The sequence below is a fragment of the Rhinopithecus bieti genome, unplaced genomic scaffold (genome assembly GCF_001698545.2).
Source record: "Rhinopithecus bieti isolate Rb0 unplaced genomic scaffold, ASM169854v2 scaffold_14229, whole genome shotgun sequence".
Classification (NCBI taxonomy): Eukaryota; Metazoa; Chordata; class Mammalia; order Primates; family Cercopithecidae; genus Rhinopithecus; species Rhinopithecus bieti.
This window is the reverse complement of record NW_016807978.1, coordinates 2104006-2116871: the sequence shown is the minus strand read 5'-3', so window position 1 is coordinate 2116871 and position 12866 is coordinate 2104006. Positions and strand designations below refer to the sequence as shown.

General features: G+C 44.7%; 1 protein-coding gene across 1 annotated transcript in view; it reads left to right on the top strand.

Annotated features, from left to right (window-relative positions):
* Positions 1 to 12866, top strand: part of KIAA2012 (KIAA2012 ortholog) — a 140673-nt gene that overhangs the window by 55432 nt on the left and 72375 nt on the right. The window contains exon 12 of the mRNA XM_017884416.1: positions 5395 to 5463. Coding sequence (XP_017739905.1) covers positions 5395 to 5463 — 69 coding nt within the window. The remainder of the gene's footprint in view (positions 1 to 5394; positions 5464 to 12866) is intronic.

Genomic DNA, 12866 nt, shown 5'->3' with positions numbered 1-12866 from the left:
ATCTTGAATTGTAACTCCCACAATTCCCATGTGTCATGGGAGGAACCCAGTGGGAGGTGATTGAATTATGGGAGTGGGTCTTTCCTGTGCTGTTCTCCTGATAGTGACTGAGTCTCACGAGATCTGATGGTTTAAAATGGGGAGTTTCCCTGCACAAGCTCTCTTTGCCTGCCACCGTCCATGTAAGATGTGACTTGCTCCTCCTTGCCTTCTGCCATGATTGTGAGGTCTCCCCAGCCACATGAAACTGTGAGTCCATTTAAACCTCTTTCTTTCGTAAATTGCCTAGTTTGGGGTATATCTTTGTCAACAGCATGAAAACGGACTAATACACTGAGCAACATAGTGAGATACCGTCTCTGCAAAAAAATTTTAAAAATTAGCTGGGCCTGGTGTGCACACCTGTGGTCCCAGCTACTCCAGGGGCTGAGGTGGGAGGATTGCTTGAGCCTGGGAGGTCAAGGCTACAGTAAGCCATGGCTGCACCACTGCACACCAGCCTAGGCAATAGAGTGAGACCTTGTCTCAAAAAGAGAAAAGAAAACCTCTGATTTTATGGATAAGGAAACTGATGCCCAAAGAGGTATGGTTTGCTCAAAGCCACACAGCTTTTATATGGCAAGTCCAAGGCTCAAGCCCAGATCTTCCTTCATCCAGTGAGGCCAGAGCTTTTCCCATTGCATCACACAGACTCTAGTCCCTCTTATCCAGGTATTCAAGCTTCAAGGACCAGTCGAAGTTCCCTCTCTACTGTGATGCCTTACCTGACCACCTCAGCCACAACTATTGCTATTTCCCTACGTTCCACTCATTCTTACCACCTGGGCCTCTTACCAAGCACTCCCTCACATCTTTTATCCTTTTTACTATTTTTCTTATTTCCCCTCCTAGATTGAAAATTCCTGTGAGTAGATCCCCCTCATCTACCTCTGAATATCCCAGAGAACACATCTTGTATTCCCAGAATATTTCTCATAATATTGACTGAATATTATGAATATTGACTGAATAATATTTACAAAAGGAATAGTGGAAGAATATGTTCAGCTAAATTCTAATAATAGATCCCCCCACCCTGGATTTTAGCTGAACACATGGCTGCCTACAGAGAGATTATGCTTCCCAGACTCACTTGCAGCTAGGTATGGCCACGTGACCAAGGTTTGACCAATGGGAAGTGAATGGAAGTAACACATGCACATCCAGGTCATTTCCTTAAAAGGAAACTGTTTGCCCTTCCCCTTATCCTTCTCCTTGGACTTGGTTGTGGTAATAGCTTCAACCATGTAGAAGAGAACAATTCTGTATGGGATGATGAGTACTAAGATATTAGGAACCAGGGTGTTCAGGTAACTTTATGGAGCAGAGCCACCCTGATCAGCCTGTCTGCCTACCTCTGGATGTGTATGTGCAAAAGGAATAAATGTTTATCTTTTTGGGTCTCTTGTCTTACAGCAGCTTACCTTGTGCCTTAACAGAATGCAACTATAATATCTGCCAACATACTTCACATTGCTTTGTGAAAATCAAATCAGATCACACTTGCTCTCCATCTTATAAAGTATTAAGTAAAATTCCAATACGAAATATCATTGAACCTCAAAGAAGGCCCATTACGTGTGTGTTTGATTCATTTGATACAATGTACCAAACGCCTCCCATATGCAAGGGACATGGAAGGATGTTAATATTGAGAGCAAACACTCTCAGGCACCTTGCTGTGCATGTCATCTTGTTCCCTTATCCCAATGATCCTAGGAAGTGAGTATTTTCATTCACATATCATAGGTAAAGAGATTGAAACACAGGGAGCTCACTTACCTGGTTAAGGGCAGAGCTGGGCTTCATTCCCAGGCCTGTCTGTCCTCACTCCACATACCAAGGCTACACCCCAGGCACTGCAGTCACTGCCCTCAAGGACCTCACAGTCCACGTGGAGAACAGATTCACAAGCCAATAACTGTACCATAAGGCAGAATGAAATAAGTGCCATTACAGAGGCCTAAGAGCACAATCCAGGGGTATTCCAGGAAGGGCCCATTAATTGCAGCCTAGGAAGGTGGGAAGGGCTTTTTACGGAGGAAGCTCCATTTGCACTGACCTTTGAGAAACAAGAAGTAGATAGAGAAGGGGAGGGCCAGCCAGCCGAGACACTAGTATGAACAAGGACAAAGAGGAACGTAGAGAACACATGGATAATGAGGAGCAGCACGGTGTGAGTGGACTGTGCGGGGGTTTCATGCGGGGGTGAGGAGAAGCTGGGCCTGAAAGGCAAACCAGGGCCAGACCAGGGAAAGCCTTGTGTGCCAGGAGAGAGCTGAAATGCTGCTGTTTAGGCAACAAGGAATCAGATGTTTGAAGAGGGATGTCATGCAACCCAACGCGTGAGCTAGCATGAAGGAACAGACAAGAGAAAAGGCAGAGGGCTCAGGCTACTGCAAAATCAGCCGGACAGCACTGGGTGAGGGCCCGAGTGGAAGGCAGTGAGCAGCCATGCCTAAAAGGCAGGCTCCCCAGGGCTGCTGACTGCACAAGAGCATCTCAACCAGCACTCTGAGATCTGGGCCGCCCATGACAAGCCTGTTTGTAGATCCTCTTTATAAAATTGGCTACAGTGCTCATCTCCAATCTTCTACTCAAATTCGCTTTTTTTTTTTTTTTGAGACTGAGTTTCATTCTTGTTGCCCAGGCCGGAGTATGGTGGTGTGATCTCGGCTCACTGCACCCTCTGCTTCCCGGGTTCAAGCGATTCTCCTGCCTCAGCCTCCCAAGTAGCTGGGACACCACCACATGGTGCACAAGTAGGTGCACCACCACGCCCGGCTAAATTTGTTGTATTTTTAGTAAAGATGGGGTTTCACTGTGTTGGTCAGGCTGGTCTCAAACCTAACTTCAAGTGATCCACCTGCCTCGGCCTCCCAAAGTGCTGGGATTACAGGTGTAAGCCACCGCGCCCAGCCTAAATTACCTTTATTCTGTTTTTACTTTCAGTTAAGAAGGTTATTTCGGAAAGGGGGACATGTTTGTCTCCTGTACTATAATTAAGCTAAAACAACAACTAAGGCCTGGAACCCACATTGTCCCCACAGCAGCACCCACAGGGCCACAGCTCTGGCAGCCTCCCTCAAGCCAAGTCAGTCCCACCAGCACACAGAAAAAAATAGATCCCCATGCCATATGCCTCTCAGCTTGTCAGCAATGCAGTGTGGCTGTTTTCTGGCTCCTGGGCTGTAGGGGAAATGGTTGAGCTTCCTAGCAGGCAGCTGTGGTAAATAATGAGTTCTAAGGAAAACCCTGATACCAAACTTCTTGGGAGCTACGAGGCAAAGGGCAGGGCGGTGGCGGTGACAGACGGTGTTTGTGTAACCCTCCTCCACCCTCTCACCTGACACACACAGAGTTTTCTCTTTCATGACTGATTTTTAGCCTCTTTTTCCCTTTCAACCGCCGACCACTCAATTCTTTGAGGGAAAATTAACATTCATTATGCAATTTATCTCTCTCCTTTTAATCCAGAGTGTCTGTCTCCAAGGTCCCTACTCAATAATTAATGTTTGTTCTCATTTCCCATTCTCCAGAGCATCTATTCTTGAACCGTAGGGTCAACAATTAACACTAATTACGGCTTTTCCTCTCTCCAGTGTTGATGCTCAGAATCCCAGGCCGCCTGCTCAGCCTCAGCCATCCGCGTGCACGTGACAGTGTGTGTGCCCTGAGATGCAGGAGCACCGAGAGGCAGGCTTTGCCAAGCCCCACTGCAGTTTAGCAAATCAATAAGACCCAAACATTCTTTCTTGGCATCCTCTCTAGTCTATTTGTTATCGGTAATGAGACAATGAAGCAAAAAAATAAATAAATAGAATTATTTGGAGGTAAGTTTGGTGGCTAGGTAGACTAGAAGATCTCTAAGTCTTTTCCGGTTTGAATTTTCTAGGATTCCTTTTTTTCTTCTCTATCACTGTCTCCCTGATATTCCACATCTCCCTCTCCCTTCTCCCTCTCTCTGCTTCTCTCTCCCTCTTACACAAACACACCTAATTTCCCTTTAAAAACCTTTCTTCCCACTGGGCACGGTGACTCACGCCTGTTATCCCAGAACTTTGGGAGGGAGAACCAGGTGGATCAGCTGAGGTCAGGAGTTCAAGACCAGCCTGGCCAACATGGTGAAACCCTGTTTCTACTAAAAATACAAAACAATTAGCCGGGTGTGGTGGCAGGCGCCTGTAGTCCCAGCTACTTGGGAGGCTGATGCAGGAGAATTGCTTGAACCTGGGAGATGGAGGTTGCAGCCAGCCGAGATTGTGCCATTGGCATCAGCCTGCTGACAGAGCGAAACTCTGTCTCAAAAAAAAAAAAAAAAAAAAAAACCCTTCATATAGGACCCACGCAATTGACCTCTTTGCTATTACCTCTCCCTTAACTTTCACAAGTCTGTCATTCTAATTCTCATCAGTCATTAAGACAGCATTGTTTTAACTAATTTTCATTTTGACTGACAAGGACAGCTAAGAGAATAATTCTCACCCCAGGTGACTAGCAGATCGCAAAAAAAAAAAAAAAAATTCATCAGGGGCTGTGAAAAAGCCTGTCTGTCTTCTGGTTAGAATCAGACGGACTAGAATCCCTCCTGGCTCCCCTGGTCCAACACTCTGTTTGTGCTACAACCGGAGAGGGGGGCTTTTTGTGCTTGTCTGTCATCCCCCATGGCTGCACACACTGAGACACAGCTGCTGTTCAAATCTGGGCATCTTGCAGCATGTGTCAAACGTTAACTGTTTCATGATCTTGTTTTGTCAAAAGTTCTCCTTACAGAATTTTATCATCATGGACCCTACAGAATTTTACCTTTAAACATCTTGGATAAAAACCTTATTTTCCTCAATGCTTTTTTAATCCTAGATCAACCTTCTCTCCAGAATATCATCTGTGGATTTTCAAAAACATCCAATTCAAGGCCGGTGTGGTGGCTCACACCTATAATCCCAGCACTTTGGGAGGCTGAGGTGGGCAGATCACTTGAGTTCAGCAGTCTAGACCACCTTGGCCAACATGACGAAACCCCACCTCTACTAAAAATCCACAAAATTACCCAGATGTGGTGGCACATGCCCGTAATCCCAGCTAGTCAGGTGGCTGAGGCAGGAGAATTGCTTGAACCCGGTAGGCAGAGGTTGCAGTGAGCCCAGATCGTGCCACTGCACTACAGCCTGGGCAGCAGAAAGAGACTCCATCTCAATAAGTAAAAACAAACAAAAAGAAAAAACAAAAAATCCAATTCTTTGCAAAGCTTAAACATCGAGGCAACCACTTCATGTTTTCTCCTGTCTTCGGATAAGGGAATAAATTTTACAAGACTTTTCCCTCTCTCAGATAAAATATCTTATTGTTTTTCAGCCTATGAATCTGTCAATTCAAATATCAGCCATGAAGAGGAAGGGCCTAGTAGTCAGCATTTCCTAACAGGTAAGCTTTTCCCCTAAAAAGTTACCTCTACTTCTCTATGTAACTTGACTCATGATCATAGACCTCAGAAACCCACAATTTCTCCCCAAATATACCAATAAGTAGCAGAGAGGATTACTTCTTGGAAAGCCTGAGAGATGTATTGTTCTCATGAGTTACTCATGGGCAGCCCCGTGGTCTGAGTGTAAATATTAGTGAGGAAGAGACATCGGATGGAACCAAGTGCTTATGCTTAGCTGGCCTGGGGAAGGATAATTTGCAGGGATGTCCTGTGGGTCCTGAAGGTAATCCACTGCACAATTCCCTAAATAATAAGGTAGACATTTTCCCCTGGAGTTGTGCATCCCTCACCCTGCACACACCATAAGCTAGGAGCCAATCTGGGAAAGACTCAGGCTTGTATTTTCAATAGAGGAATGAGGCCAGGTCTGCCTCTCCTCAGATTCCTTTTCTATTTCATTTCCCCCGTGGAGAGATCTGCAAACACTGGGAGTATAGGTTGACTTTGTAGCTCATCCTACACCCACAGATATGGCTGCTGCTGCTTCAGACCAAGGAAAGGATGATGACCTCGAGACTTTCTCTCCTAAAAATAGTCTTTGATTAACAGAGAAATGTGTGTGGTCTTCCTGGCTGCTTTTTTTTTTCTTTTTTTTTTTTTCCGGAGATGCAGTTTTGCTCTTGTCGGTCTCGGCTCACTGCAACCTCTGCCTCCCAGGTTCAAGCAATTCTCCTGCCTCAGCCTCCCAAGTAGCTGGGATTACAGCCGCCTGCCACCACGCCTGCCCAATTTTTGTATTTTTAGTAGAGACGGGGCTTTACCATGTTGGCCAGGCTGGTCTCAAACTCCTGACCTCGTGATCCGCCCGCCTCAGCCTCCCAAAGTACTGGGATTACAGGCATGAGTCACCACTCCCGGCCTCCTGGCTGCTTCTTTTGGGGCTGGGCAGCAATGAATCCTGCATGAAGAAGCTGCTGAAGGAACAGGCAGGAGGCAGTGCCACAGATTAAGGGCTGTAGGCAAATCAGGGTGGAAAGATTGTTTGTGCCAGAGGAGATTGCAAAACTAAGAGAAAATGCACAATCATATCCTTGCCAATCTCAAAATCTGTAAACAGAGAAATACCTGTGAGTCTGGCCCTCTGCATTCCCCCCGCCATCTTCCTTGGGCAGACATCCTGACAAAAGTAGGAAGAGTTTCCGTGCCGTTTTTGCTCAGTCTCATGCATTGGTTAGAACTGGGCCAGAACAGCTCTTAAATAGGAGCCCTCAGTAAAAATGATGATGATGGTGGTGGTGGTGGTGACAACTACTGTTGTTATATATCCCTGATATGCCAAACATCATGCTGAGTGCTTTGCATTCATTATTTCATTTCATCCCCATAGCAACGATAGGAGATAAATCCTATTATTATCTTCATTTTTCATCTAGGACAATGTGGCTCAGAGAGGTTAAGTGACTTGCCCAAGGTCACACAAAGTAGTGAAGTTAGGATTTGAAACCAAGGAACCTGTATATTTATGACTAAGCATGGTTCATAGTGGCATCAGTCTAAAGAGGGGCAATTCCATCTGACAATATATGAGAGTTTAGGAAGTCCTTGACTTAGTAATGACCCGTGCAAACAAATGGCTTCTGTCTAACCTCCGTTTCCCCCTCCAATTCCCCCTGCTCAGCATCAGACACCCTTTTGTGGGTAACACTAAAAAGGATTTGCAACTTTCAGAGATATCATAGGGAGAAGAGGAGAAGCTGGGAAAAAAAAAAAGTAACAGTTTGGGAGAATCAAAGTCCTGAAACAACTTTTCAAGCAAGATAAGCCTGATTACAGGCTAGCTCTGCAAACCAAAATATTCTTTCTAATAGCACCTAAAATGTTACCATTTCTCTTCATTCTACCATTAAAATCTCACCGATAAAATACTTACCTTGGTTTAAGAAGTATCGTCTTAAGATTCTGAAACTTCAGAGAGGTGAATAGTCTGTCACACTTTAGTAAAACTATATTTAATCAGATAGTTGCTCTCTTGCAGCCTAGCTAGGAACAGCTGCTCTGAGGGACTAAAAATTCTGATGGGTGGAAACAAAGGTGAGTAATTTGGAAGTACATAGAGCTTTAAGGGTTGAAACATGCCTGGCCCATGGAGTGCCCCAGGAGGCTCGGATGAACAGCAGAATATCAGCTGCATGGCGAAGGGGACACTAGAAGGAGAAAAGTGCAGAAGGGGCCATGACAGCACACCAAAGACTAACTTAGCCTTTTACAGGGGGCCTCGCAGCAAGCTCTAGATCCAGGAAAAGGAGAGAACGTTTTGATCCTTCTTGCCTCTATTCCTAGTAACTAAAAGACCTTGGACTAATGCAAATCTCCTTCCTATTTCCAAGCTTTAGAACATACTGTTCCCTCTGCCTGGAGCACAGTTCCTCATCGCCTCCTATCCAACATTTTTTAATTGCGGAAAAATACACATAACATAAAATTTGTCATCGGAACCATTTTTTACTGTACAGTCCAGTGGTGTTAAGTACGTTCACATTATTGTGCAACCAGTCTCCAGAACTCTTTTCATCTTGCAAAACTGAAACTTTATACCCATTAAACAACTCCCCCTTTTCCCTCCCCTAGCCCCTGGCAACCACCATTCTACTTTCTGTTATCCCCGACTTTTACCCCTTGTCCTAGTTAACTCCTGCTAATCCTTCACTTCCCGATTTAGTTCTCAAACTGACCTCCCCATGAATAGTGTTCTGCTTTCCCCTCGCCCTCCCCCCATCCCTGCCGATGGGGTGACACCCACCCTCCACATGTGCACAATGAACCATGCTTACACAGTTACAGGCACAGCGGCTCACTCACCGCATTGGCCACTGACTAGACTTTTCTCTCCATGGAACCGCAAGCTCTCTTCTCTTCTCTTCTCTTCTCTTCTCTTCTCTTCTCTTCTCTTCTCTTCTCTTCTCTGCTCTTCTCTTCTCTTCTCTTGTCTTCTCTTCTCTTCTTTTCTTTTGAAGGGTCTCCCTCTGTTGCACAGACTGGAGTGCAGTGGCTGGATCTCAGCTCACTGCAGCCTTGACTTCCTGGACTCATGCGATCCTCCCATCTCAGCCTCCTGAGTAGCTGGGACTCTAGGTGCTTGCCATCATGCCTGTCTTTTTTGTTTGTTTGTTTGTTTGTTTGGTAGAGATGGGGTCTCACTATGTTGCCCAGACTGGTCTCCAACTTCTGGGCTCAAGCCATCTTCCCACCTCAGCATCTCAAAGTGTTGGGATTACAGGCATGAGCCACCACACTCAGTCACTAGACTGCAATCTTTTTAAGGGCAGGGGCCCACCAGCAACGCTATTACCTGGTAATATGCTGCTAACACACACCTACTGTCAGTGCAGCATAAGCATTTAATGATTGAAAGGTTTAGCTACAATATGGGTGAAACAGGCTTTTTTTTTTTTTTTTTTTTTCAGGTTGACTTGGAAACTTAATCACTATGCAAAACAGTCTCTGCAGGAAAATGCATTCCACATATAGGCATAGGGTGCCTCTTTCACAACTTTTGTTCCCTTGATTTGCCCACTGACCTTAACAAAAACATTTTTACATCACTTTGTGCTTAATATTCCCCATTTGTTGCTAAGGGAATAGATATAATATTACTGTGAAAATATCTGGGCCAGGCGCAGTGGCTCATACCTGTCTGTAATCCCAGCTATTCAGGAGGCTGAGGCAGGAGAATTGATTCTCCTGCCAGAGGCAGGGTTGCGGTGGCAGAGGTTGCAGTGAATCGAGATCGCACCATTGCACTCCAGCCTGGGCAACAAGAGCAGAACTCCATCTCAAAAAACAAATAAATAAATAAATAAAATACCTGATATCCCCCTGGAACTGAGTTCAAAGACCAATTTAAAACATCTATTCATTGGAACACCTATAGAGCTTTCATAAGTTTTTTTTTTCTTTTTTTTGAGACAGAGTCTCACTCTATTGCCCAGGCTGGAGTGCAGTGGCACAATCTTGGCTCACTGCAACCTCCATCTACCAGGTTCAAGTGATTCTCATGCCTCAGTCTCTCTAGTAGGTGGGATTACAGGCGCATGCCACCATAACCAGGTAATTTTTGTAATTTTAGTAGAGATAGGGTTTCACCATGTTGGCCAGGCTGGTCTCGAACTCCTGACCTCAGGTGATCCACCTGCCTAAGCCTCCTAAAGTGCTGGGATTACAGGCATGAGCCTAGAGTTTTCACAATTTTTTGTTTTCTCTGTGATCATTTCATTTTAATTAATATTTTCAGGTAAAAGTGATAGGATTCTAAAAGGATTGTGTAGATGGTAGACTTCTTTGGGTATTTGTGGACATGAAGGTTGATTTCAACTATTTGAAATGACCTCAAAAATCAGGGAACTGGCATGGTGTGGTGGTTCATGACTGTAATCTCAACACTTTGGGAGGCCAAGGTGGGAGGATTACTTGAGGCTAGGATTCAAGACCACCCTGGTCAACATAGCAAGACCCTGTCTCTAAAAAAATTAAAATTAAAAATAAATAAAACATCAGGGACACACACAATTTGTCATTTTACAGAGGCATGAAGTCAAATCATTGATATTGCAAGGCTGGGAGACAGAAGACTATTACTAAGCTAGTGAGTGAGCCTAGCCAGCCTCGCAGCACTCACACATCTTATGTTGTGGTCTATAATTCATTATAACATCTGCAATAGCTCTTGTGCAGTTACTTTTCAACAGAAGAACATTGATTTCTTTATATATACATATATACACACACATGCATTTTTAATGGCCCTAAAAAAATGCTGACTGCTGGGACTCGTGATGGAAGTAAAAGAAAGTGAAATGGTCTAACAATGTGATGGTTCTCTACCAAAAAAATAGTTTAATAAATCACACTAAGCCTTTATTTATAGTCTCATTAAGAGTCTGAAGAACTCTCTCTCTTTTTTCAATTCTTCTTTAGTTTTATTACCAATAGATACACACTAGGGGCATTCACAAATCTAAGGATGCTTAAAATTCTCAGGATGTGTCCTTCCCAAGTAGCCAGGATCTGCTGTTCACTTAATGCATGATATGCACGAGGGATCAGGACCTTGCCCAAGTAGTGAAGTAATACTTAGCACAATGCATTTTAAAGCAGGTATGGATCTTAGGATTTTGTGTGTGAGTTATATTTCTCAACCTATATTAAAGTTTAGAAGATTAAACTTTCTTCTGTCAGAGTGATCAAAAATTTATAACTTTCATTAACTAATAATTCATAAATAGTATTTTCTGTTTAATCACCCTTCAGACATTTGTGTTGTCTTCTCATCACAACTATAAAGAAGCATAAGGCCGGTCGCAGTGGCTCACGCCTGTAATCCCAGCACTTTGGGAGGCTGAGGCAAGTGGATCACTTAAGGTCAGGAGTTCGAGACCAGGTTGGCCAACATGGTGAAACCCCATCTCTACCAAAAATACAAAAATTAGCCAGGCATGGTGGCAGGCGCCTGTAGTACCAGCTACTCTGGAGGCTCAGGCAGGAGAATCACTTGAACCCAGGAAGCAGAGGTTGCAGTGAGCCGAGATCGCACCACTGCACTCCAGCCTGGGCAACAGAGTGAGGCTCCATCTCAAAAAAATAAAATAAAATAAAATATAAAAAAACAAAGAAAGAAGTTTTTTTGTGGCTTTCCTGAAGGATGTTTCCCACCTAGTTTCTCTCTTGCTCCTTTCATACATCTCTCTGTGGCCTAAGGATTTTGCTACTGTCTTGGTTTCCCCATAATCCCTCCTTTGAAAGTTAATGTAAACACCAGAATCAGACTGTGTTCAACAGAAAGAATCTGTGAGTATGTTTTTTTGTTTGTTTATTTTGAGACGGAGTCTGGCTCTTGTTGTCCAGGCTGAAGTGCAATGGCACAATCTCGGCTCACTGCAACCTCTCCCGGGTTCAAGCCATTCTCCTGCCTCAACCTCCCAAGTAGTTGGGATTACAGGTGCACACCACCACACCTGGCTAATTTTTTGTATTTTTAATAGAGACGAGGTTTCACCATGTTGGTTAGGCTGGTCTCAAACTCCTGAGCCCAAGTGATGTTCCTGCCTCGGCCTCCCAAAGTGCTGGGATTACAGGCATGAGGCACTGGGCCCAGTCTGTATGTTTTACAAAGCAGAAAGATATTGCTCATTCATTCATTCAACAAACACTAATTGTCCATCTACTAGTGACAAATACTATGGTAGGCACAAAAATACAGTTGAGAGACCATGTCCATGCCTTAAAGTAGTCCACAGGAGTGGAATGTGTTGAGAGTTATGAATGAGTTCAGACTGACTCAGCCTGGAGGTTGAGAAGGCTTTTGGAAGGAGAGAACACTTAAGCAGAGTTTCTAAGGATGTATGTGGGAACTATCTGAGTGGTAAAGAAAGGATGCTCTAGGAGAAAGGACAATATAAATGTGAGAGAGCATGGCAGCATGGAGAAACTGAGGCAACATGTAGTGACTGTACCCCAGGGTACACGCAGGGGAGGGAGTGATGAAAAATACACCTTGAGAAGGAGGCAGAAGCCAGATCATGAAGGGCCATAGAAAGCAGCTAAGAGGCCGGGCGTGGTGGCTCACACCTGTAATCCCGGCACTTTGGGAGGCCGAGGCGGGCAGATCACCTGCGGTCAGGAGTTTGAGACCAGCCAGACCAACATGGAGAAACCCCATCTCTACTAAAAATACAAAATTAGCCAGGCATGGTGGTGCATGCCTGTAATCTCAGCTACTTGGGAGGCTGAGGCAGGAGAATCGCTTGAACCCAGGAGGCAGAGCTTGCAGTGAGCCGAGATCATGCCATTGCACTCCAGCCTGGGCAACCAGAGCGAGACTCCATCTCAAAAAATTTTTTAAATTGAAAGCAGCTGAGGAATTTACACCAATGGCGGTGGGACTCTGCTTACATAGGAATTGGCATCACCAGATTTTTATTTTATAGAAATGACTCCCAGCTATGTAGAGAATGGATTGGAGGAGATAAGACTAGAGACTGGGACCCCAGATATCTTTATTTGTTTGAGAGCAAGTGACCACAGATAATATTTTCTGGCCAGGTGCAGTGGCTCACACCTATAATCCCAGCACTTTGGGAGACCAAGGCAGGCAGATCACCTGAGGTCAGGACTTTAAGACCAGCCTGGCCAACATGGCAAAACCCCATCTCTACTGAAAATACAAAAATTAGCCAGGCGTGGTGGCACATGCCCATAATCCCAGCTACTCGGGAGGCTGAAGCAGGGAGAATTGCTTGAACCTGGGAGGCAGAGGTTGCAGTGAGCCAAGGTTGTGCCACTGCACTCCAGCCTGGGTGACAGAGCGAGACTTCTCTCAAAAAAAATAAAAAAAAATAATAAAATA